At 45.7% G+C, this 27,181-nt stretch overlaps 1 protein-coding gene across 1 annotated transcript in view; it reads left to right on the forward strand.

Moving 5' to 3' along the window:
- AXDND1 (axonemal dynein light chain domain containing 1) overlaps positions 1 to 27,181 on the forward strand; it is a 59,959-nt gene that overhangs the window by 15,113 nt on the left and 17,665 nt on the right. Inside the window, exons 9-20 of the mRNA XM_015426672.1 lie at positions 2,073 to 2,194; positions 6,230 to 6,370; positions 6,466 to 6,570; positions 10,788 to 10,908; positions 12,759 to 12,860; positions 15,655 to 15,821; positions 19,017 to 19,089; positions 20,593 to 20,827; positions 22,804 to 23,012; positions 23,392 to 23,399; positions 23,471 to 23,564; positions 25,434 to 25,642. Of these exons, the coding sequence (XP_015282158.1) occupies positions 2,073 to 2,194; positions 6,230 to 6,370; positions 6,466 to 6,570; positions 10,788 to 10,908; positions 12,759 to 12,860; positions 15,655 to 15,821; positions 19,017 to 19,089; positions 20,593 to 20,827; positions 22,804 to 23,012; positions 23,392 to 23,399; positions 23,471 to 23,564; positions 25,434 to 25,642 (1,586 nt within the window). The remainder of the gene's footprint in view (positions 1 to 2,072; positions 2,195 to 6,229; positions 6,371 to 6,465; positions 6,571 to 10,787; positions 10,909 to 12,758; positions 12,861 to 15,654; positions 15,822 to 19,016; positions 19,090 to 20,592; positions 20,828 to 22,803; positions 23,013 to 23,391; positions 23,400 to 23,470; positions 23,565 to 25,433; positions 25,643 to 27,181) is intronic.

Below are 27,181 nucleotides of genomic sequence, written 5' to 3' on the forward strand. Positions count from 1 at the left end.
TTGAACCATGCATGTTTGCAATGGATAGTTGCCTGTACTGGATGAAAAATGGCATTTGAAGGCAGTGGCAGGCAGCTACTCTGTCTACATGTTTTGTGGCAATATAGCCAACCACAGTAGCAGGGAAATACCCCTGTGGTGCTGGTGTATATTGGTGTACCAATGGAATGAATGAGAGTAGCGAAAGGGGTCTGATGGAATCTCTGCTGCTCTGGAATGAAAGATGGTATTTCTGTTTTGTACAGGGGGGAAAACTGCAGGATTTTGGAGAGGTTTGGCTTGAAAAGCTGGCAGTAGAGGTACCCTTTTGGCTAGCGCTTGTGGTGTCACCCATCCATTTCCCCTTCAGTCCCCAGAGTAATTTTGCAATTTCTAAAAACTCTGTATTTGGGGGGAGGGTATAAAGTTAAAGATGATCGTACATACTTAAACATGCCCTGCTTTGTACTGTAAAAAAGCTGCCTACCTGATGCATGATGGGTGGGCCAAGCTGAGGACTTATCCAGCGTTTGACTCACTGGTGTGTCTGTCTAATACTATCGGACACAGTGGGTGCACTCTGGGAGCAGAACCCACTATGGCTGCTCATGAAATCCTGCACGTGTCATCCTTGTCAGGATCTGAACAGGATCTTGAGAAATTGGACTTTGCCCAAAAGAGCGTCTTACAGTGGTTTTGCATTTCTTTCTCTTGGTTTAGTCATGTTTTGGGAATGATGAGGTGGGTGAAGCATGGTGGTGTTCCCAGAAAGTCCTATCAGTGGGCAGAATGCTTTAAAGAAGGAATGTAAGCGAAAAAGATGGGCTGTAGCCCCAAGAAGCTTACAATCTACTTTATGAGAGAAGGAGATAACAGAGGGAGGGAGAGTCTGCCAAAATGTCTGTGTGGCTTCTCCTTTCTTTTTTGATATTTATTTATTTATTTTATTTAATTTTTGACTTATATACCGCTCTGACCCCGGAGGGTCTCTGAGCGGTTTACACAGCTATTTATCCCTAACTAGGGCCACATTATTTGTATGGGGAGTGATAACCTACCAGCACCCCGGCCGCGGGCTCAGTTGTTATTCAGTTCCTGGCTATGGTTATACATCTAATTCTAAAAGTTTCCTGATGTAATTCCCCCCCATTTGTTTCATTTCCTCTGTTACTGGTTTTTGTGGCTGCCTCAAAATTGGCAGAAATAAAGGGAGAACCAGAGACGAGCTGGCAAGCTGATGTTCACTCTAAAACTCAAACAAGTCCATTTGGAAGTCCCTTCAAAGCTCTGTGGTACACTTGGAACTGTTGCTGAGCATTTGACAATAATGATACCCTGTTAAGTGTGGAATTTCCACCGGAGGAGTCGAAACTTTACAGTGGTAAGAACTCTTCCACGGGTAATGTAGCGGAGAGCAGGCGTAACATGGGGGTAAAGGGACCAAGCTGTGAATGCATAAGAGTGTCATTCTAAGCGGAATTACATCCTTCATTGAGTTCAGTAGGCTTAGAAGAGCATAACTCTGCTTAGGACGAAACTGTTATCAGCAGTTCAGATTTCGCCTTTGCCATGAACACAATAGGTATTCTTTGGCAAGCTTAATTCTCTTAGTTCTCTCAGCCCCTCATCTGAAAAAATACTGCAATAATATTTATTTCATTAGTGGTTTTACGTTTACAACAGTGATATATACAAACTGCTTTAAACTCTCAAAAGTGCTATAAGTAGGGTTGCCAGGTCTGGGTTGGGAAATACCTGGAGATTTTGGGGGTGAAGCCTGGGTCAGGCAGGGCTGGGGGAAGGGAGGGACCTCAACAGAGCACAAGGCCATACAGCCCACCCTCCACAGCAGCTATTTTCTCCAGGGGAAATGATCGCTGTTGTCTGGAGATGAGTAGTAACAGTGGGAGATCTTCCGGCCCCACCTGGAGGTTGGCAACCCTAGCTATACGCCTGCTAAATATTTGTTATTAAATCATTCCAGCAGGAACCTAGAAAAGACCAAAGGTTTTCACAGTGTGTGATTCCAAATGGGAGCTCTCTGGTAAGAGTGATCAGTATTGAATTGTTCTCCCCACCACGTCTTTCCCAAGATGCACAATGCCCTAGAAGTGCTGAAGATGGAGCAGAACATCTACAACATCGTGTTTCATGAGATCATCCGACAAGTCAGCGTGGACTGTGCGGAACGAGGAGAACTGCTCTCCAAGCTCAGGTCAGAAATCTAAGGCCGCGCTCCTCTGAATACTTCTTGGGGGTAAGGAATTGAATAAACGGGGGCCTATTCCCTGAGCAGTCCAACATCTTAAAATTACTCTTCATTGGGTTAGACCAAAGAATACATGTACTGAAGCATATTCTGGAGTTTTCATATTCCTCTTAACGTGTGCAAGGTGGAGTGTGTTTTGGAATTCCGTGGAAGTGCACAGGATGCAGAATCTGGTTTCCGGGGAATCTCAACTTCTTTAAAAAAAAGGTTGCAAGGGTGTGCAATACCCACTGAAATCTCAGAAATTGCAGAGGCTACCGAATAACATTTCCGCTGCTCAGGTCTTCTGTGTCTGCACAGTTTCTTGCTTTTCCCTGTACTAGCAGAAGGAGAATAAATGGTGCAGGATTCAGTTGTCAATTGCAGAATCAGTTATGCAGAACAGCAGAAGGACGTGCATTTGCATCAGTCATTCAGGTTATAGAATTCGGCTTGCTTGTGGTACAGAATCTGGAATTTGTTAAGCGCACTCAGTTAATTTTGGGAGCCTGTGTAGTGTAGTTGGATACAGTGTCAGATGAGGATCTGAGACACCCAGGTTTGAATTCCGACTCTGCTGTGGAAGCTCACTGGGTGACCTTGGACCAGTGACTCGCTTTCTCCTAGCTCCTTTGGACCTGCTGGCGGCGGATGGGGGGTGAACTTACTGGGAGCGGGGAGGAATGCTGAAAATAAACACAAAGGGCCTACGTGATCCGGAAGTGACGTAGGCACGTTGGGGACATTGGGGGGATGACACTTTGGTTTTGGGGCAAAACTATGGTAGAATTAGCGTCTACCATAGAGTTTTGCCCAAAAACCAGAGTGTCGCCCCCCGACGTCCCCAACGTGCCTACGTCGCATTTATTTCTGGCTTCTTGCCCATTTTTGGGAGGTAATGGGTGGGGCAGAGAGGAGTGCCCAAAACCAGGGAATCCCACCTCGCACTGGGGTGTGTGTGTGTCTGGCATCCCTACTCTCTTCCAGCCTAACCTACCTCATGGATAGTTGTTGTCAGGATAAAATGGAGGAGGGGAGAATTATGTTGTAAGCCACTGTGGGACCCCGTTGTGGAAGTGAAATGGAGGAGAGGAGAATGCTGTAAGCTGCTTCAGGTCCCATTGAGGGAGAAAGGCAGGGTACTAATGAATTAAATAGAATCTGAGCCATGTGTTTTGAAAACACCTGGCGCTGCATCCGGTGATCCACTCACGTGAGGATCATGGCCCTTCTCCACTCCCCCCCCCCCCCCAGTAATGCCTTCTGACTCTGGGGAAGGTGATTGCTGGGATCATGGGTCCTGCATCTCGTAATACCCTGCTGGTTTGTTAGGTGGTTAAGACGCTGAACTGCAGACCGGAAGGTCGGTAGTTCAGCAGTTCGAGACCCGAGTGCTGCATGATGGAGTGAGTTCCCGTCTCGGGTCCCAGTCCTGCCAACCTAGCAGTTCGAAAGCAAGAAATTGCAAGTAGATAAATAGGTACCTCTTCTGTGGGAAAGTAACAGTGCTCCATGCGCCTTGGCGTCTAGTCATGCTGGCCACATGACCATGGAAATGTCTTCGGACAGCGTTGGCTCTTCAGCTTGGAAATGGAGATGAGCACCGCACCCTAGAGTCGGATTTGACTATCTTTCGAGCAAGGGAAACCTTTACCTTTACCTTAGTGGAGGCGGAAGGGGACAAAATTAGTTCTTCCACCAGCAGAGCTCCTTTGATGTAAGAGACAGGAAAGGTGATTTCATCCCCTTTCCCCTCCTCACTGCAGACCACCAATCCCCACAATCATCACTCCATGTGGGTCCCACAACCATCAGCATCAGTTTTCCTGGGCTTAGAAGGGACTGTTAGTGGTGAAGGAAAGTGGAGAAGACACTGCATCCAACCCATTTGTTGTGTACTGACCCGGCCATGTGCGCAATCCGGTTTCGGCCGGTTCCGCATGTGGCCAAGCGAAGGGCCTGAGCTTCGCTCGTAAACACAATAGCCGGTCGGATCCTAGTTCCCTGCCAATCAGGAACCTAAAATCATATAATCACTGTAAATAGACCATTCACGGGTGTTGGATGTATGTGGGTGTGTTTTCCTTGGGGCATATAAGCCTGCCTGCGAGCCGGCTACTTTGTCTTGTTCTTCTCCTAATAAAGTATGAGAGCTGAATTCACTAAGTAAGTCTTTTCACCATTGGAAAGAGAGCAGTACTGTACTGGAGAGCAGTTAGGAGACTTTTGCAATCTCTTTCAAAAGAATGTCCAAGTTCTTCCAGGCTCTGCTCCTGTTCTGGCAGAGAGCATCCTTCAGTTCCCAGGCTCTGCCCCTCTCCCCCAAAGCCTCAGGTACCTAAAGCCCAGACACCTGGAAATGGGGGGAGGGGGAGGTCTTAGTGATTCTGGGGCCCTGGGCAAAAGTCCCGGATGGGACCCCAGAATTACTGACACCCTGCTGCTGCTCCACCAGGGTCAAGCAAAGGGCAACCCTCACCCCATGTGAAGTGGGTAGGAGCCACCGCCTCTGCTGGAACCTGGCTGCCCAAGCCCCAGAAGGAGAGGTACAATTGACCAGTGCTGCAAGCCTGCTATCCAAGACCCAGACAGGGCAGGTGCTAACAGCTGCAAGAGCCTGTCTTCTTTGCCCTCCACCTTCAGAAGGGAGAGGGGCTGTGGGTGGTCAGAACCCCCCAGCATGTAGCCCGGGGCAGCTGCCACTGTTGTCTGTTGAATACATCAGCCACTGCATGGAATCCCCCACCCCCCCAGCATGGAAATTTCAGTATCCGCAGAGAATCCTTCTTGGCAGGTGTTGACTTACTTAGTGTCTAGTATACTGTTGGCACTAAACGAATGTTTGTTTGGTAACAGCAGAGCTATCGTTGTGCTGATCATTCTGGGCAAGATACCAGTCATTTAAATTTGACCTCTGCTCGGAACATGGTAATGTATTCCTTGTCCTGAGATAAGAGAGGAGTTACACTCCTCTGAGCTCTGAGGACTTTTAGAGGTGCAAGAGAAGCCTGCTCACAGAGATGCTTCAGGTAGCTGCACTGCAGCAGGGGCTCCGGTTTTGCGGAGCCATTCTCTGGAGCTCACTCAGCAGACACACAGCCCAATCTTGCCACTGGTAGAAATGGCTTGTGGGAAAAGCATTGGTTGTTTAGAATAGCTGAGAGTACAGCTATGCTCCAAGCTAGTTTAACTTCAAGACGTACCCAGCTAGTCCTAGGAACTTTCATTTTGTGAGAAAGTGTTGAATGAACTGTATGACAGATCTCTAGACCCCCAGATAAGCCACTGTTAATGAGCCTTGAATTTTTAAAATGTGTTTAAATGTCTGTGATGCTCAGTTGTAATTGCACCTTGCTCTTTAAAACTTCATTACTGTTAAGGGAAAGATAATAGCCGTATGTGCTGGTTAATTTGACAAACTGTTAACAGGTGATGTTTGGCAGGAATGAAGCCTTTGTATGTTGGCTGGAAAAGGTCGTGTTTATTAAATCATTAGCTCAGTTTTATCTCGATCTCTCTCGATGAGGGAGGATTCAGCCAGGGCTGAACCAGACTACAAGGAGGAGAAATTGATGTGTGGCAGCAAGATTGAAAGTTTTATTTCCCTCCTGCCTGCGATGTTGCCTGGAACAAGAACCTGCTTTAAAGAAAGTGAGATAGTTCCAGTAGCTGGGTTCTTGTTTAAGTTTTTTTGTTTTGGACTCTTGCAAGTGCTGATGTTTTGTTCTTTTGTAAAATAGATTGTCTTTCTTTTGGAAGACTGTGGTTAATTGATGTCCATTTGGGATCTGATAAATCCCACGGCACCTCTAGTGTGTTCCCCTTTCTCCAGGTTGGGAGGAGAGCTATATCACAGGGTGCATCACTGTGTCTAATTTCTTACGTGCAAATGCCTTTCCTACACTGGTTGTTTCCCAGTCATCTTTGGAAAGGATTCTCTCTTTCAGTATTTTGGAGGAAACAAGACTCCCCCCCCTTTTTTTACATCCTTTTTTCTTGCAGACAAAGATACGTTGATATCCTGGACCGGATTCCCAGGCAGATCAGGAATCTCTACAAAGAAATGATGGCCCAGAGGGTAATGGACAAGCATATCACAGAGGAGTTATTCAGATTCAAGGAAGCTGTGGGAAGGCTGACAAGGTCAAGAACTTGATTGGTGTTTTCTCTATCCCGCTTTGAGATTGAAAGTTGTGATTGTACAAGGCCGCTGAAGTGACTGCTCTGTTCAACCCCAGGGAACTGCAGATGGTCCGAGAACATGACCGCAGAGCAACCACCGATGCAGAAAAGACCCATAAGGAGCTTGCTAAGGCAATATGGGATTCTGAGATGAATGCAAAGTGAGTTTCAGATTAAACTTGGAAGGGTTGTTTATGGGGGGGTCAGATCATGTGACTCCACTCCACTAATGGTAGAGCCTTCTGTGGGCAAAAGCAGCTGTGCGCCTGTGAAAGATGTGGGTTGTGCCAGAGGAAAGTTTGTCATTAGCAGAATGGAGTCACAGGATCCGACCCATACAATGAGCCAATTTGTTCCTTTCGACCCCTCTTGCAAGAGTCTTGAAATTATGTCATGTCCCAAGTTTAGTTCAGGACCAGGATTTTGGGGAACCCAGGGTAAGGGACGATTGGTCAATCCTCTTAATCAGCAAGGGTTGGGGGGCAGTATATAAGGGGTGTGTGGCTTGAAGAATGTGAATATTCTGCATCAGCCCCTGTGTGTCTGCTTATTCTGACATATAAAAAAGTAGCAACACATCCTCTTATAATACATGGTGGGGCAGCAGGCTATAATTTATTCCTCAGCAAATTCAAGAACATATCTTAGGTCATCGGTATTAGTCACCACATCCCCTTAATTTTTTTTCCCTGTCTCCTTCCCTTCCCTCCCTTCCCCAAACCTGACGTGGTGATTCTGAGTGAAGAGTGAGTGTGCTAGAAATGAGAGAGAGAGAGAGAATTCTTCTCAAACAACACACACAAAGGCAACAGGAAGGCCATTGTCACATTTCTCATGTAGCCTCACACCAGACCCCCTTTTTGTTAAATTTCCAAGGCGACCCTCAGAGGTTCCTCATTGGCCACTTTATTACAATGACTGTCTTCCCTTAACATTCAATGTCCCCTTTAGCCAAGCCCTAGACCTTGGTACCCTCCCAAGGTAAGTAGCTCCGTGAGGTTCCCTGCAGCTGCCTTGTTTGCGGCAGACCCTCCATCACTTCTAAGACCTTGCGCCCTACAGGCTCAGACACTACGTCCCTCATGTCCCCTCCTTCCTCCTCTGATGGAGATTGGCGCAGGGTTCCTGAGACCTTCCTCTCTGGACCTGCCCCTCCTTGTCAGGTCACATCCCCTTGAGTGCATTCCACAGCCCTCAGTCCCTCTAGCCCTTCACAGTCCATTCCACCGCTGTTCTGCTCTACCACTTCTTCACGCCACGGGCAGGGCTCTTTTTGTAGCAGGTACTCATTTGCATATTAAGTGACACACCCCTAATGTAGCCAATCCTCCAAGAGTTTACAGTAGCCCCTGTAAGAAGAGCTCTGTAAGCTCTTGGAGGATTGGCTACATTAGGGGTGTGTGGCCTAATATGCAAAGGAGTTCCTGCTACAAAAAGAGCCCACCGCACCCTGGCGTGACCTACCCTCCTATATCTCTAGCACCTTCCAGCGGCGCTGCCTCTGGGTTCACCGCCAGTGTCACTGTCTCTGCCTCCTCTATCCTTGGCTACCCATCTACCCCATCCTGCTCTGGCTTCTAAAACCCTCAGCCAATTAACCAGTTTCCACCCTCCCACTGGCAACATGTCACTTCCAGCCTGATTTGTCATTTCTTCCAATTGGGCTAGGCAAGGCGCCCAACCACCATTCGAGGCTTGCAGGTCTGGCTTGCCTGTCACACACATCAAATAGTGGGGGAAACGGTGCCGGAACTCTCAAGAGGGAAATGAAGTTTTCAATTTGTATACTGAAAACTCACAAACTTCTAAACATTTTAAAAAGAGTTTTGTCGAAGAGGTTCTGGAACTCCATTCTGGCATGCTCTCCTTGAAAAAAAGCCCTGGTTACCACATAACCTCAGCTTTGCCTGAAATATTTTGACCGATTTTCTTGGACTTCATCACTGGCTATAGAACCTAGGTACCTGCTCTTCTAGGTAGTACAACTTAGCACATTGCTATACATTATGTCTGCCACTGTCTCGCTCCAATAATTTTGCCTGCTTCTCTCTTGCTAAGGGAAATGACATAAGCTCAGCATTATGTTAAGGCAAACGCCTCCAGGCATATCAAATTCACTGAAGGGCTTGTTCGCATTTCACAACAGATAACAGGCTACTTTATACGCGATGAATGTCACATGTAGCTATACCCCTGCAGAGCCTAGCCAAAATGAAGCCTGCTTTAACTCCCATGGAAGAGTGGAGCCTGCACTCTCTCATGCTGAAATCAATACTAGTGCTAAATGTTGGCTGGGTTATGTTCCAGATGATTAGTAGTAGTATTGTCTTTCACATTATGTTCAAGGTAAGTCTAAGTCTGTCTTTCTTTCTGACTTGTTTCCCAAAGGAACAAGGTAGGGGGGATTTTTAGCAAACAGCTTTTCTACCCACTGTGAATGTGCTGGATTTAAAAATGTTATTTATCAGCCTCAATTTTGTCATTTTCATTATAGGAGGCAATGCCTCAGCTGACAAATTTACTGAAAGACTGGAAGCATTTTGGATGAAAAGCAGTGACCCCATTTTCCTGCTTAGTTTGATGGTGCCTGCTCCAAAGATGCTCAATTTTCTCATTCTTGTACTGTGAACTACCCCCTAAAAAGCTCAAATTTCTTCATAATGGAATAATTTTGCAACATTAATGTCTGTTGCACACTGGACTGAAATAAAAACATCCCCAGCGAAAACGAAAAATAAAATAACAAATCCCAAATCTCTCCCCCCTTCCCACCCTCAAAAGCTTCCTTGAACCACAAGGAAAGGCAGACTATACCTGTTTTAATAAATAAATAGCCCATCAGTTTCAGCCCAAGGGTTTGAACAGCTTTCCTGGGGCCATTTCAAGTCAGGGAATAGGGTACGGAGTGCGGGAGGCTTAAGCTTCCTTTTCCCCATGCTGCAGTTCTGATCTGAATCAGCCCCCCCTCACGCCTGGGAATTAACTTTCCCCAAGGAACTCTTAATACACATCAGCTTGCCAGTCCCCAGAGCTGATCTGAGGCTCAACCCAAGACCAAAGTATCATGCAGTTAGGCCCTCATTAATATTTTGTTAGCACTTGACTTGGGAATGTGTATGGATCTTTTAATACCTGTATTTAAAGTATCAGCACAGTATCAACCATCCCAGGATTCTGTGGCAGTGAGGACCATAGGCTATGTAGTGGTCTTTAAGGTGCTGCAGGAATCTGCATTTTTTTGTTTTGCTGCATCAGATTTTGACGCTGTTGCTGTAACAGGAAGCAGGAGGAAGTAAATGGAGACTAGTTCTGATCATGGGGGAGGATTAGCTAGTGTTTGAGGATGAGTATCTTCTTTTACGTTTGCAATCTTGCTGCCATTTCTCTCTCACTCTCTCTCTCTCTCTCCCTTCCTTCCTTCCTTCCTTCCTTCCTTCCTTCCTTGTCAAGTTGCAGCCAACTTATGGTGACCCTGTAGGGTTTTCATGGAAAGAGACATTCAGAGGTGGTTTCCCATTGCCTGCCTCTTCGTCATGACCCTGTCGTCCCCCATCCAAGTACTGACCACGGCCAGCCCTGCTTAGCTTCCAAGATCCAACAAGATTGGGCTAGCCTTGCTGCCATCTTCAGATATGAATCCCTTCCCTTTGATCTCTGCTTAAGTTGGCTCTTTCCAAAACCTGAAGATCAGAATTCTGGAACAGGTAATTCATTTTTTTTTAAAAAGGGATGTTTCCTCCCTTTCAAGCTACTATGCTATGCAGAAAGAGAAAACAAGCTTGGGCAGCTCACATTTCCTCCTATACAAGCCTGTCTAGGAATCAGAACTTCGTTGGAGTATTTTGAGTCCAGATTAAATTTGGAATTCATTTGAATTCAAATTTTCTAGGTCTTCACCTGAGAATTCAGCTTCATGAACAGAATACATGTAGTCAGCATATTCAGACTACGATTAAGAAACCTGTCTACCCACTTTACACCCCAAATGCCTCCTACGTCATAAAAAAGCGCTTTTTCTGGAAAATTGTCCCAGACAGTCTAGTCAAGTGCATTTTCCCTTGCCATTCCTCCACAGAGCTCAGGGTAGAATACATGGTTCTCCCTTCCTCATTTGATTCTCACAACAACCTTGTGAGACTATGTGTGTGTGTGTGTGTGTGTGTGTGTGTGTGGCGTGTGTGCATGAGAGTGGCCCATGGTCACTCAACGAGTGTCATTATAGAATGTGGATTTGAACTCTAGTTTGACAGTCTAACCACTACATCCCTTGGACAGGTGAGAAGACCAATCTGTATTGGACGCCACATAGGCAGTTAATGGAACTCTGGTGAAGGGAAAGGCGGCACCCTCTTAACATCTCATGTCTTACTCTCTTAAGCCTTTTGGACGAATACCGTGAACTGTATGAATTGCAGAGAGCGAGACTCGAGGCACAGATTCAGCAGTTAACCGAAGAGAAAGAACTCTGGAGTGGTGCTACGTATGACCTTGCCCTCAAGGTAGCTGGAGAAAGAGGCCCAATGTCCTCTTGCTTCTGATAATAGTACCTTTCCCCTTTAATGGTCTGGTGCTTCGGCTGGAGACGGCCTGAAATCATCATTTTGATCATTTTTTAAATTATTTTGTCAGTTATGAAATTCGTTATTTCTGATAAATGTTTTAGCCTTTAGATTTGTATTTCCTTTCTCTTTGTCGGGTGAGCGCAGTACTTTTCATTTTGTACTAGCCGTACAAAAGAGGCTGCATTCGGGCTTCTTAGACGGGAGGGAGGTTTCAGACTTGAGCCAGAAGGACATCACGTCAAACTTTCATTCGTCAATGACCTGCATGAACTTGGCTTGTTTCGTTTGTGCGTCCTTGTCTTTGAAGGTGGGGGCCCTCAGAGAAAGGGCCTCCACTGAAAATCTTGGCCAGGTTCATGTGGGAGTACACAGTCTTTCAGATACCACGTTCCCAGACTATTTAAGGCTTAGTAGGGCAAAAACAACACTGGGAATTGTACCCAGGAACAAACTGTTAGCCACTGAAAACGGTGAAGTACTTACAAGATGTGACAGGTTCTCCATATCCCAACCAACAGTCTATTCTGAACGATCTCCAGTAGACAGCCCCGCGTGTAGCGTGTTGTAGTTGTCTAACTCGACTAGTATGGGTGATGAGTGATACTCCCCTTCCCTACCATGCCTCAACCAGCAGGGAACAGGCAGCAAAGCAAGTGGGGCCCAGAAGAGGTCCAAGAAAGAGCCTAAATACATGTTATATTTTCCTATGCATCTTCTCCTGGTCCTTGCATTCAAATGTATATTATAAGTTCCTAGGCATATGTGGACCCAATTCAGGTTGGGACTATGGTGAAGAATAAGAAGGGGCTTCAGCCTTTTCCCCCTGCACTGTTTTCCCAACCTGAAACAGCCTTGGGAGGCGCTATTTGTGGGGCTCCATGTACATCTAGGTTTCCCCACAAGGTAAATAGCGCCCTTTGGGGCTGCTTCAGTGGGAGAAACTGGGGGGGGGGGGGGGCTTAAGCCACTTCTTCTAGTACCCTGTTGTCCCAATCAAATTTGGGCACACGCATGCCTGGGTTTATGTTTTCAGCACAGAACTAGAAGTACACGTTTTGGGCTCTTTCACATTCTTATTTTCCTTGTTTGTGTGTTCGTGTTGTTCTGTCCCCCCCCTCCCCCCTGTTCTGCATGTATGCTGGTCCTTCTAGTGGTCAACTCAGCATTACATCACTTTATGTCTGGCATACCTCCCTTCGGATTTAAACTGCAGGTTTTTACGCCAGGCATAAAGATGTAATAGAGAATTGACCGCTAGAGGGAGCAACACATGTGCAGAACAGGAAAAAAACCTCTGAAGCAACAAGAGCACACAGTGCGGCAAAGCCCTTTGACCATAGGGACCTTGGAAAACCTAACATGAAGTCAGGCTCAAAGGTCAGAGCAAGACAAGTGGCAAAAGAAAGCACAGCAGGCTTAAGGTGCAGCCAGTGAACATTATCTGGAGCTGTTGACCAGCCCTGTCCAGCAGCTTCTGGTTCCTGTAGAGGTCTTTGGGAAGCTGCAACCAGGAGATTTGCTGCTTTCCAAGGCAGAAGTTATTTCTGACCCAAAGAGGATGTGCACGTTTGTTTAGAGGCTCTCACAGATATTTGGTGCATCTTACAGTAAATAATTGGGGTATAGTCCCTGCATGTCTATATGTTTGTAACCCTTTTGACTCCTTATGCGTAGCGTCAGGTTGCAGATATTTTAATTTCATCTCTAACTAGCTCATGAATCTCCAGCTATCTTTCCCACCCCCTCCCTCCCAGTCTTTCTAATCATCCCTTAATGTGTCTTTCCAGGTGATAGAAAAGAACAAGGTGATCTTGGCTCGCAGGCTGTACGCCAGTGAAAAGGCTTGGACCAATGTCATGAGGCACTTCGTCGTACTTTTGGCATCAGAGGTAGATCTTTGACTCAGGAGGCTGGATGGTGTGATGTGGTGGCACTGAAGGAAACTGTGCTACTTCTACACTTGCGCCAGGCATTTCTAAAAGTAATTTCATTCTAGAGAGGTTGGGAATGTGATTGCCTAACAGTCCCTATGTTCCATAGTCACAGGGCCTGTACACACGTTATAATCTTCCCATGTCCCCCATGTGTCTGCTGCATCTAGTCCAGGTTCTCTTGGACTAGATTTCGATTTGGCCCATGGTACATGATGATAGGATGCTCAAGCCTCCCCCTCTGCACCATTCTCCCAGTTTGAAATAGGGTTTGCGGTGGCTCAGTGGTTAAGACGCTGAACTGCAGACCGGAAGGTCGGTAGTTCAGCAGTTCAAGACCCGAGTGTGCCGCATGACAGAGTGAGCTCCCGTCTCTGGCCCCAGCTCCTGCCAACCTAGCAGTTCAAAAGCAAAAAATTGCAAGTAGATAAATAGGTACCACTTCAGTGGGAAGGTAACAGCAGTCCATGCGCCTCAGTGTATAGTCATGCTGGCCACATGACCACGGAAATGTCTTCGGACAGCACTGGCTCTTTGGCCTGGAAGCAGAGATGAGCACTGCATCCTAGAGTTGGATTTGACTGGCTTTTGAGCAAGGGAAACCTTTACCTTTTTTAGACTGTAAATAGCAGCTGCTTGAGGTTGTTTTAAGTCAGGAAAATGTAATTGGGGGGGGGGGAGGATTATGCCTCTTCTCCCTGCACACCACAGTCCTGATCCACATTGGGCCTGCATATGCCTCACACTGTGTTCCCGAGTACAGAACTACCAGATTGCATTTGATTGACAGAACCTGGAGTGGATATGTGGGGACTCAAGGACTCTGTCAATGTGTGAACTGGCCCTTCAAAGGTTACCCTGCTTGTGGGCTGGGATCCATACTGGAATTTAGGGGACAAAGGAAATCAGCTCATATGTTTCCCTGTGCTGGTTGTGAAAGATATTGCATTAGTGGTATCTTAAGTAGCACTGCAGTTTTTTGACCATAGTGTAGCAAGTATTTGTTTTTTAAACCTTATTTTTTTAATGTTTTAGAATAGTTACATAAACATGGTGCTGCTTACATACATTTATGCGAATCAACTCACACGACAGAATGAATACAACGTATAATCCAGCCTACTATCACCTGCTGTAGTATTTATCTTGAATCGATCTATCATTAAGTTATTTATTGTGCTTGGGTAATGCTCATACATAAACTGAGAGGGAATTTTTCTGGTGCAAGGCTTTAATGTGTGGTGTGTTCCCTCAGTAGAACATGTTTTTGGTGAAATAGAAAGGATATGCTTGGATTTCTGCCATCGAGGTTTCATCAACGGGTTGTCCTCCTTGGGTTGGCAGGAGGACCCCTTATCCCTCTTTTATAATGCCACTCTGGAAAGCTTGGCAAGCACACATACACATACACAGACCTTTATTGGCATATGATTGGCAAGCACCATCCAGTGGACCTCAACCTAGGGTAGTACAAGCCATTGAGATATCCAACACCCTTTCATTGTACAGAATCAAATTTGGCCAAGTTCAAAATAGTCACATTGAGGTGCCAGCTTGCTAAGAAGTCTGGGTTTGAAGCCCGGCCGAGTTTGGTAGCAAGTTACCAAATTGGGTAGCTTGTATCCCATGGAACGTTGCTCCAAGTGGAGCAGACTTCCCTTACCTCCCATCCTCCTGCTACATCCGCAAATACTCTCCCCACAGATGCTTCTTCTAGGAAAGTGGGGAGCCCCATGAATAGCATGAAGGGGGAGAAGAGAAGGAGGTGAAAATCACACACCTCTTTGGTTTGTGGGCATCTTCCGCAGGATCCAGCCCATTACTTGCTGTCATCTCTAAATAGATTATAAGTACAGTGGAAGCCGATGCATGTGCAGTCCTCCCAGCATCATCCAATTGTCATCGAAGAATGTATGTATATATGTAGCCTGTCCTCCAAAGATGATTTTGGGAATGAATATGCATCAGCAAATCTAATGTACGGGGTTGGACTAGATGACCCTGGAGGTACCTTCCAACTCTATGATTCTATGTATTTCCATGGCTTATGCATGTTGCATAGCCTTAGACTGGCACAGTATTTCCCAGAATGTTGACACTGTGGATGCAGGTTTAATCCCCGCCCCAGATCAAAATTGGAGGTAGATGTCACTCTGCAGGCAAAAGACACATCTGTGTTTTCTCAGTCACCTTCCCTGTAAGCAGGCATTCTCCTTGCTTCTCTGGGTTATCTGATCAATATATTGCTTTCCAGCATGCCTAGGCTCACCTATGCCCAGTCAGTCAGGGCTCCAGGATGGTATTATGGTGATAACATCTTGTCAGCGTAACATAGGCTGTATCAGGAGTTATTAACAGAGGCTATGGCAGGCACGTTGTAACTTGTTTGGGATGATACTGCTGCTCAGATTCTGAGGGTGGTGGAGAAATCAATGCTGCATGAGGCCTGATGTTAGTTGAGCCTAGGCCTAATGTAATCCAGAAACGGGCAATGTGGCTGGGACTCATGGCCTTGTGCTTAGTGCTCTCAAGAGCAGGTGACCCTATCTCAGTGCACCCAAAGAGTATTGCTTTTATTAAAAAAAAAAAGTATTGCAATTGTAGTCTTGTTGGTGTGTACTATGGGGATGAGCCAAACATATTATTTACTCAGCAGATGTCCATCAGAGGGAAGTTATACATGATTTTTATTAATTAAAAGTCTAATTTCTTATTCCCCCCCCCTAATATTTTTCTCTGACGACATGCTCAGGATGCCACAGATCTTTCCAGCCTGCAGCAGCTGACGCAGGAGTACCGAGGGCTCTTGTGCCGAATTGACACAGAGCTGAAGCAAGTTGAAGAATCTAGCGGGGAGCAAATAAACACCATTCAGAATGCCTTGAATGGATGGCTCAGTCACTTCCGGGATCACGTCCTGTGAGTCTTGAGTGGTCATGTTTCTTCAGTGGTTATGAATTGTCTACCTAGGCTTTCCAACTGCCTGAAGAGAAAAAAAATGTCCTGTTGCTTTAATAGAGGCTGAATGGGGTGTTACATTTCCAGATTGCAATGTTTACTTTCATTCCATAAGAAAATAAGAAGCGCCCTGCTGGATCAGACCAATAGTCCATCTAGTCCAGCATTCTGTCTTACCCAGTGGCCACCAGTTCCTCTGGATGGCCAACAACAGGGCATAAAGGCTGATGTCTTCCCCTGAAGTTGCCTCCTGGCTCTGGGTTTCAGAGGCTTAGTGCCTTTGAATGTGGAGGTCCCCCTCAGTCATCATGGTTAGTAGCCATTGATAGACTTATCCTCCATGTATCCTTTGATAAACTAATCCTCCACAAATCTATCTAATCCCCTTTTAAAGCTGTTTATTCCTGTGGCCATCACTACGTCCTTGGCAGCAAATACCACTTTTTAATCGCTCTCTGTGTAAAGTAGTATTTCCTTTTGTCCATCCTGAACCTACTGCCCATCAGCTTCATTGTATGCCCTCAAATTCTAATATTTTGGTAGAGGGAGAAAAAGATCTTTTGGTCAACTTTCTATACCCCCCTTAGTTGTCTCTTTTCTAAACTGAAAAGTCCCAGACACTTCAGCCTTTCTGCATAGGGAAGGCGCTCCAACCCCCTAATCATCTTGGATGCCCTCCTCTGTACTTTTTCTAGCTCTGCAATGTCCTTTTGGAGATAACGGTGACCAGAACTGTAAAGAGTATTCCAAATGAAGCCACACCATAGATCTATACGGGGCATTGCAATATTGGCCATTTTATTCTCAGTCCCTTTCCTAATAACCCCTAATAACACTCTAGGCCTTTTTCATTGCTGCAGCACACTGGGTTGACATTTTCATTGACCTATCCACTATGTCCCCAAGATCTTTTTTCCTCTCAGTCTCAGCAAGTTCAGACCTCATCAGCCTATATTTGAAGTTGGGATTTTTTTTGTCCCAATGTGCATCACCTGACACTTACCAACATTGAAATTCCTTTGCCACACTGTTGCCCACTCACCATGTTTGTGGAGGTCCTCTTGGAGGTCTTCACAATCAGTCTTGGTTTTCACCATCCTGAATAATTTGGTGTCATCTGCAAGCTTGGCCGCTACCAGGGCTATTTTTGGGCAGGAACGCACAGGAACGGAGTTCCGGCTGGCTCCTGAGGTGACCACGCCCAGCAGGAACTCATTAGCATAATAGACCACACCCAACAGCAGAAACTCATTAGGATTGGCTACATTAGGGGTGTGTGGTCTAACATGCAAAGAAGTTCCTGCTACAAAAAAAGCCCAGGGTTTTGACAACAAACAAAGTAAACAGAATAAGAAGCAAAAGGTGAGTGTGGTAACATGGGTGTGTGGCCTAATAGGCTAATGAGCTGTGATGTCAGGGGTGTGGCTTAATATGCTAATGAGTTTCTGCTGTTGGGTGTGGCCTATTATGCTAATGAGTTCCTGCTGGGCTTTTTCTACAAAAAAAGCCCTGGCCGCTACACTACTCACCCCTCGTTCCAGATCATACAATGCTTCAGCTCCCCATTACCACACATTAAGCCTCTATTATGGTGAGAGGACATTTCTTCCCAGGCCTGTTGGTAGCCCTTTGCCTCCTGCATTCACCTTGACATTAGAGTAGCCAAAAATCTGGAGGGTTTCGTGACATACAGGTCTTAACTGTAGTAATGCTTAGGCCACAACTAAAAACACAAGTTTGTTTGCAGTATTAAGTACTAAAGGCCATTCTCTCGAGTTTTTAAACTATAAAATTGCCTCCAGTTTCTGTCTTTGCCCCTTCCAGTTAGCTCTGAGAGGTGTCACCTTCCAAAAGAAGGAATATGAAGGTTGCTTTGTCAGCCCCGAGGGAACTCTGGTGACATTTAAACCACTTTAATAGACCTGTGCTCATAGATCAGGGCAGCCCAGCCTCAGAACAACATGCTATTAAGGGGGCTGCAGTTTCTTCCACTGTCTCTCAGCAAATATGCGGATGACATCCAGCTCTGTATTTCTTTATCCAGACTGCACGGCACTGCTGTAATATTCCTAAGCAAGTGGTTGGTTGCTGTGGTTAGACAGCTAAGGTTGAACAAGTTGAAATTGAATCCTCACAAGATGGAGGTGATAACTGGTTGGAAAGGCGGGGTATAAATTAAATAAATAAAAATAATAATACAAAAAGTCTGAGATCTTGGACAGTTTGGTGCTTCCTGTGTTTAAAGGGTTCAGCTGATCCTTGCTGACTCCATTGAAGATTCTGGGGATTATACTGGCCCCAGCATTATCGCTGGAGAAGCAAGTTAGTGCACCTGGAAAATAGGCTCTCTTTCACCTTCGTTTAGCCCAGAGAACAGCTTGATCAAGCTGATCTGGCCACAGTGATCCATGCTGCAGTAACCTCAAGGCTGGACTATTGTAATGCACTGTACATGGACCTGCCCTTGAGGAGAACACAAAAAATCCAGCTGGTACAGAACACTGCAGCTTGATTACATATCTTACAGGTCCTCCATTGGCTACCAGTTAGGGTCAAATGACACAGTATATTTTTAATGGGTCCAGGACCCAACTTGCTTTCTATGCAGCCATTCAGCAGCCGTGGGAAACATTGTTTTTAAAGTTGGCAGGGACCCGATTTAACTTGGAACCACACTGTGGGAGTCAGAGAGGTTCCTGCCTTCTCCCTTGCCCTGCTGTTTTCCCAAGCTGAAATGGCCTGGGGGGGGGGATGCCCCATTTTTGAGCTTCACTTGCATGGAACACTCCATGTGCAGCTCCAAAGTTATCCAATATCCCCCCCCCCAATCATTTCAGCTTGGGAAGCAGCACAGCAGGGAGGTAGGAGCCCCTTCTTCCCCCATGTTTTTAAAAATGACATTCCCAGCAGCTGCTCTGTGGCTGTGGGAAAAGCAACTCGGGTTCGTTCATCATATTGTGTACTTTGGTCTTTAGTTACCTGGTGGAATTCAAGGAGCTGGTTATCACCTGCAAGGCGCTTTGTGGAAAGCACATATCTACAGGATCACCTCTTTCAATAGGCAGGCAGGGTATAAATGAAGTTGTAGGGGGGAAAAACTCAGATAAATTCTTTGGAATATCATTCCTACCTTCTCTCTTGACCCTGCAATGGAAGAGGATCTTATACTGCTGCAAAAGGAGCTGCTTTGTTGGATGAAATCATGGTGGACCTCAAAGACTGGGAGAAGGTAAGGGCTTCTCAGTACCAGTTACAAAAGGCACTGTATTATTTATTACTTTTGTCCATCTGCATGCCTCTCTTTATTCCTCACCTTATGCAGATCACGTACTTTGCAAGCATGCACACAGGCAGCCACCCTGGTGGATGGGCTTTGCCTCACTCAGAATGCCGTGTACTGCAATAATTTAGTCATTTATTATTTAGATATTTTTGTACCTCACTTTTCTCCACACTGGGGGCCAAAAGAGGCTTAAAAGATCATTCGTATCCTCACAAGAAGAGAGAAGAGATTGGATGTATACCCCGCCCTTCACTATCCGAAGGAGTCTCAGAACAGCTTGCAACCTCCTTTCCCTTCCTCTCCCCACAAGAGACATCCTGTGAGGAAGGTGGGGCTGAGAGAGCTCTTTTGAGAACTGTGACTGGCCCAAGGTCACCCAGCTGATTGCATGTGGAGGAGTGGGGAATCAAACCCGGTTCTCCAGCCTGCTGCTCTTGACCACCATACTAAACAACAAAAACCCTGTGACATAGGTTAAGCTGAGAGAATGTGATTGGCCCAAGGTCACCCAGAGAGCTTGCATGGCAGTGTGAGGATTCAGACCTGGCTCTCCCAGGTCCAAGAATGCCTAGTACTCTAACCACTACACATGCTGTGGTTGTTATTGGTATTTGATTATACTTCTGGGTAGCTAGAAACTTTAGAGACGTACATGGAGTTCACAGTGATCTTAACATTCCATTACTGATCAGGTCCTTACCTACTTACCTTTAGCAGTGCTTAACTCAAATGGTCTCACTAGATTCCATAACAGTCAGATGGGATACTATGTAGGGAGACCAATGAGGCATCTCCTAATATTTTTAAAGAATTATCGTCACTTGGATATGGGAAGGTGCATCCTCATCAACAGGAGTAGGGGATGCTTAACCCTTCCCCTATGCCCATTTTCCCCCAAAACAAAATGGCCTCTAAGGTGCTTTCCCACTCACAAGGGAAATGGTACTGAGCCCCTGCAGGGCTCAGCTGGTGGTGCTGGTGGAAAGTCCTGTCACATCGCATCCAACTTATGGTGACCCCATGAGGTTTTCAAGGCAAGAGGCATTGAGAGGTGGTTTGCCATGGCCTGCCTCTGCATAGCAACCCTGGACTTTCTTAGTGGTCTATCATCCAAGTACTAACTAGGCAGGGCTCATCTAGGGGAGACTAATTCAGCAGGCAAATGGTTAAGTATTCTGTCTCCCCCCCCCCCCCCCCCCTCCTTCTTCCCACACAGCGCACGCCCCCCAAAAATGACTGCTTCTGCAAAACTGGGAGCCTCTCAAAGCTGCAATAAAGTAAAACTGGGGGAAAAGATCAGTAGGTACTTTGTTCCTCTCCTTCATTACCTCTGTTTTTGGTCCTAAGATGAGCAAGATGTAAGTGCCCCAGAAGGCTATAGCGTTCAGCCAGTCTTAGCAAGGATTTCAGGAGCTAACAACGGCGGTGCTTGTTGGATTTTCCTTTCAGGTGCTGAATAAACAGTTGGATCTGTTTGGGGGGGACGTGCACCTGACAAGGAAGGAGCCCCTAGTGACAGCTGAAAAGCTTCAGAAACAGTGGATGGAGCTGGGAAACGGCATCCTCAGCCGCCACAAGACTCTCAACGGCAAGATGCCTCCTGAGTCGAAGCTGCTGGAGGATATCAACAAGAACTGTGAACATCTCCATCAGCAGTATGCTGTAAGGATTGGCGGAGAAAACGGTGAGAAGCGACCTGGGTCATGGTAATGCTGTTAAAATGTCAGGCTGCCAGCGGGGAGAATCTGGTCCAATCCCCAGACAACGATCTCTTTTAAAAGACACCTGATTTAAAAGACAAACTGGTTCACAGCAACACCTTTGTTCCCATGAACCTACAAAGAACCATTCCAGGAGCAGATATGTCCGAAGACCACGGCAAGTGTTTGTAACCTAACTCAAAATATGAAAAGTTTTTATCAATCCCTTTGATAAAAAAGAATATGTTCTCAATAACTTCACAACATTCAATTCAGATGTGATTGTATATGCCAACAGACGTTCTTGCGATAAAATATATGTAGGGAAGACCTGTAGAAAATTAAAGACACGCATAACAGAACATAGGCGCAACATACTTTGCAGAATAGTTGGTGCACCTTTGGTACAGCAGTTTATAGAAAAAGAACATGGACCCACTGATTTCAATTGTTGGAGTTTATATAACTCTTACAGTCATAATGAAAAAGTTCTGTTAAAAAAGGAAATTGAGTGGATTTTAAGGTTGCACACTTTGGCACCTCATGGGTTAAACTCTGATCTGTATGGATAAAAAATGTTGTGTCATTCCCCAGTGTAAAGGAATTTAATTGCTGTGGACAGTTCCAGCACTAGGTGAATGTTCTGGTCAGTATTTACTTCATATATTATATTTTTTCATTGTCTTGCTTCATGTCCAATGTATACTTTGTTTATCTCATATTGTATATTGACCAATATGTACCTATTTTTGGCAATTAATTTTGACCCTGTCCTTTTAATACTATTTTTAATAATTCTGAAGTAATTTTTATCAAGAGGTCTTTCTATTCTCTGTATTAAATGCAAAATTATGTTTTTATAGATTTCCCCTGATGAATCCTGCACAGCGAAATGTTTAGGGGCTTTTGTATAATAAATCAGTCATCTGTCACCTGGCATTTTTTACCTTTTCCCCCCTCTGCCAATCCTCAGTCAGCCATCAAGCTTACTGGGGGTCCAACTACCTGACTAGATTTCCCCTGATGAATCCTGCACAGCGAAATGTTTAAAGGCTTTTGTATAATAAATCAGTCATCTGTCACCTGGAATTTTTTACCTTTTCCCCCCTCTGCCAATCCTCAGTCAGCCATCAAGCTTACTGGGGGTCCAACTACCTGACGCAAGTGGGATTGGTAGGGCTGGCAGCTCTGGGTTGGGAAATATCTGGAGATTTTGGGGGTGGAACCTGGACAGAGCGGGTTTTGAGGAGGGGAGGGACCCCAGCAGGGTAAAATGCCACAGAGCCCACCCTCCAAAACAGCCATTTTCTCCAGGGGAACTGATCTTGGTCACCTGGGGATCAATTGTAATAGCAGGAGATCTCCAGGTGTCACCCAAAGACTGGCAACCCTAAGGGTCAGGGTTCTCTGTGCCTCAGGGTCCTTCCTTCCTTCCTTCCTTCCTTCCTTCCTTCCTTCCTTCCTTCCTTCCACTCTCCATTAGAGATATCGAGCTCCAGGTAGCACCTGGAGATCCCCCACTATTACAGTTGATCTTCAGATGGCCAAAATCAGTTCCCCTGGAGAAAATGGCTGCTTTGGCGGGTGGGCTCTATGGCATTATACCCTGTGGGCCAAATCCAAAACCTAGATACTAACAGAAGAGACCATATGGATAAGCAGTGTCTGTGTCAATGAGAATTCACAGCAGGCCTTTTTTGAGGACAGTGGGTTGAGGATTTGGCCCATGTTGCTTGCTAGTTAAGGATGATGATGTATTTTAATGCTAGCTAAGGTTGCTAATTAATGCTAATTAAGGATGTGTCTTCATTGCCTTCTTTAGAAGCAATGGCAATTTTGTTTTAATTGCAACTCCAGGAACATTTAAATCTGTTTTGTGCCTTTTGTGTTAATTCCCCTCGCCCTGCTGGATCCTAAAGTTTCGAATTCTTGTTTCTTTTTGTATCTGTGTGTTCTCCAGGGGTCACGAGGATTTTAACAAGTCTGATCAATAGTATGGAAGACTGGTCATTCAGAATGCTAGCCAACAAGCAAAAGGCTGGGATGCTTGAAAATGACTGGGTGAAATTTTTCCAAACCGTTAGTGACTGGCTGATTCAGATGGCTGATCTGTCGAAGTTCACTGGTTCCTGCGAAACCCCGGAGGACCGAAGGCTTAGAATAATTAATGTCCCGTAAGATGAGATTCTTTTCAGGATTTTTGGTTTTTCCTTCTCTGGAGCACTTGTTCTTATCTGTCTACACAAATATACTGCAGAAAAGCAGCTGGAGCAGGGATACAACTGGGGTGAACAGATGATGGGAAATGATTAACCCTTTGCTGCTGCTTTTTCACTGTCCAGCGCTGTTTTTCATACTTGAGGCTGTTTTTCCGTAAAGGTTTTAGCCACGGTTTTAATGCATTCACCCCTGCCTTGGCGCCAGTTTCATAGTCAGGTCATGAACAACTTACCCCTCACTGCACAGGAATTGCTCATAGAACTGTGAGTCCCACAATGTATTTCAGATGTAAGACACTCTCTGCAGATAATGCAATGATTCTTCAAAGTATATTCAGTCATGATTTTGGAAAGTGTGAGGCTGGTGAAATTATACTGTTGATGTGGACATTTTGGGTTTTTTTAAAGGATAAAACCAGAGGATATATTTAAGAAGATTCAGCACTGGATCCTGACCACCAGTAGTGGTGCTGAGAAAGGAAACATCCAACTTACCCAGGAAGTATGTATGCAGGTTTTTTGCTAAACTTCTGATAAAACAGGCAATTCTTTTTAGTTAATTGGAGGCAGATGTCACTCTTACAGACTCTGAAAGTAAACCTTCCTAGGTGTAAGTATAAGAATTACCCATCTTCAGAAGAGCCTACTTCTTTTGTTTCTACATGAGTTCCTTCATGTGTGTTTTGATGGAACAAAGCAAGCTGAGGGCAGTAATCCATGCAGATGCACAACAGGCAGCCTCCTTGGGAGGCATTAATCCTGCTGCATCTTTGTAATGAAACTGAAATGCAGAGTCATAGTGGATGCAGGGAGAGTTACCCCTCCCTGCAGTGAAGACTGATCGAAAGGAGGCAAGGGCAGGGAATCATGCAGAGAGACAGTAGGAAGCTTCCTCTGTCTGTGGGTACAGTTGACCAAATAACATCCCCCAGACCATTTCAGGCTGGGAAGATGGGACAGGGAGAAGGTTGAAGTCCCTTTTCCATGCATGCTGTTGTTCTGATCCAAGTCAGGTATTGCATGCAGGGGAATTGAGGAGGACCCACAACTCACATCTTACTGTTACATAGGACGGGGTCCCAAACCCAAAACAGTACTTCTTACTGTGTTAATCAGCCTGCATATATGTATATGCCTTGATAAGAGTGGGACTGGGGGCACACAAGATGGTTTCTCTTCCTAGCTTGCAATAATACTACTTTAAGCATGACATTTTTTCCCACATGGAGATAATGAGGTCGAAGCCTTATCTTTCCCCTTCAATGCTAGCTCTTCATGCTTGCATTTCCCTATTCTCTGCTTTACCTTTAATAGATAATCCCACTTCTGAACGAAATGTCTGTCTGTCTGTCTGTCTGTCTGTCTATCGCTCCAACTGGACCTTCTGTTAATCTTCTGCATGGGATGTTAGTGGTCCGTAGCCTGTTGTGTGTTCTGCATGGTTTTGTGGCAACCTTGCTTTCAGGCTTCCAGTCATAAATTCGTGTGAGCCAAAACAGGGTTAAATAACCCTAGAAGCAACAGCATGGCTTTATGCCTTTAAACTGAGATTAAAACTGCTTTTTGCTGAGGATGGTTTACTAACTGCCCTGAAACCGGATTCCTTCAAATGTACTTGGATGAAAACTTTGGATGAGAAACTGCTGCTAGTTGGTATGACGACTGATCTTATCTCCAGCGTGGATAAATCAAAAGCCTTCTCTTTGATTAAAAAGCATGTTTTAGAAATTGGTCATGGACGTCTGATACGAGCTTGTCATACCTGCTCATCCTTGTCCTTCGGTATTTCTTTTCCAAAATCTTTACCTTCTTATATGTATTGTTTAACTACACCACGCTATTGCAGAGCCTTTTTATTTGTGAGACTGAATATTATAACCTCCATGGTTTCACAGGGAATGTTTTCCAATAGGCCTTATTCTGAGATAGAATTTGTCCCCGAGGCCTCAACGAGATCGATACGCCACTTCATCTCCTGATTGAATACCGTTGGCTTTAGGGATGATCGTATCGGGCCATTTATTATTGACCAGTCATCTCCCCACACCTTGGGAACTTTGTTTTATTTACTTAGAGATAACGATCCTGAGATTACTTTGGCGGCAGCAAGATTTGTTTCAGTCCTTTTATCCTTCATGTCAAAATAATGATGAGTAAGAATTTTACGCGGCTCAAGATTTGTGAATCGGTGAGCTTGTAAGGGAATGAAAGGAAAAGGAGAGGAAATGTACAACATGCTGTGGGGAAGCAAAGGGGGAAAACCTGCTTCCCAACAGTGTCGAACTTGGGTCCAATAACCCATGCAGAAGCACCCTTCATGTTTGCCCTGTGGCTTTAGCTGAGCCAGACTCTCCCTTGCTTGACGCTGCAGATGACCGAGTTCCACAACATCCTGAGTAAGTGGATGGTGAACCTGCTACTCCTCATGGTGCCAGACCATACCTCTAGTGAGAGTCTTCCACCGACCGACGTGCAACTAGAGAGGCAGGCAGAGCGCAAGCTGCTGGACGTTTTCAGGCTGGAAGGAGAAGCCGCGAACCTGGCTGCCAAGCTGAGCAAGTTCTCCCATTATGTGGTCAGGTACAGGCGAGCTTTCTGAATCTCATTGGCTGTACAGAGTTTTCTTGCCAGGCACAAAGGAAGCTTATGGAAGGGCAGGTGGGGTTTTTTGGGCTCATTTTCTTCTCTCCTTGCATTCCCCCCTCTCATTTTGATCCCCATGGTGTGAACAATTTTGGAAGGTATAGATGACTGTAGCAGCAGGAGAGAAGAGTCATGAAAGTGACCACATATGTGGGCTTTTCCACATTCTCATTTTCCTCACTGGCGTGTTCCTGTTGCTTGGGGGGGGGGGGGGTTCCTGTTCCACAAGTGTTTTGCTCCCTCTAGTGATCAATTCAGTATTACACCACTGTATGTCTGGCATATCTCTCTGCAGATTTAAACTGCGGGTTTTTATGCCATCTGGCTCTCCGGGCCTCCTTGCTTTCTGGAACCCTGTATCTCCCTGCCTGACCTGCTTCTCTGCCTGCTGAACCATCCTGGAGGGCTAGAACGGTGTCTATGGTGCTACTGACTGCAGTCCTTGTTTTGGCTTGGTTATCTCATGTTCCTAGGGTTTCACTCTGAACAGTTTTGGGGACTTGTCCTGAGCTTAGTTCTAGGGAAGGATTCTCATTATTTCAGAATGGAGTCTTTCCAGTGCGTACCTGATGGGACCGTGTGCTTGTTAGCTAAAAGAATGCTTGCTGATTAATAAAAGAAATATATGCGAGTATTTGCAAAATATTTGCAGTTTTCCTTCCCTGGATGGAAGAATGATCAGTTTGGCTCCTGTGCCTAAATGGTGCCATGCTTGCTGTTCTCTGCTGCACAGAGTATGCTTCCTCTAGCACTCCCACTTTCACAAGGGCTGCTTGAAAAATATATATTTTTTGTATTTGTGTGTGTGCCCATGCCTGGAAGTCATGGCGACCTTTAGTGGGCCATGGAAGACGTTCAGAGAAGTAGCTTGATAGCCTGCTTCTGCCTCCCAACCCTGCTATTCTTTCGAGGTCTCCAATCCAAACACTTGCCAGGGTCGGCCCTGCTTAGCTTCCAAGATCTGACAAGATTGGGCTTGCCTGGGCTAACCAGGTCAGGGCAGCTGCTTGAAAAATACTGATCTTGCACAAGCAGATGTTTTCAGAGGGTCCAAGCCATTATTTTTAAATAGCTCTTTGCTGCACTTTAGAGTGTTCAAAGAACTTCTCATACAGTATCACAACAAGCGCATGATGTAGGTTAAGCTATGAGACACAATGGCCCCGTTTTCAGAGGGCCCAAGCCATTATTTTTAAATAACCTTTTGCTGCACTTTAAAGAGTTCAAAGAACTTCTCATACATTTTCTCAGTAAAACTTAACAGTGGCCCCGGTCACACGGGAGGTTTTGCCCCGCAAGAGGGACGGATCGGGGGCGCAGCAGACGGACGCGATCACACCGCAACATCTGGGAAGCGGCGCACACCCGTCCCCGATCTGCCCCTTCAGCCCGAAAACACGCATTAAAAAAAAAACCTAGGAAAGAGTACTACCAACCTGAAATGCTGCAGCAAGCGCGGCCGTGGGATCGCTGGCA

The sequence above is a fragment of the Gekko japonicus genome, unplaced genomic scaffold (assembly GCF_001447785.1).
Source record: "Gekko japonicus isolate JY-2015 unplaced genomic scaffold, Gekko_japonicus_V1.1 scaffold2396, whole genome shotgun sequence".
Lineage (NCBI taxonomy): Eukaryota > Metazoa > Chordata > Lepidosauria > Squamata > Gekkonidae > Gekko > Gekko japonicus.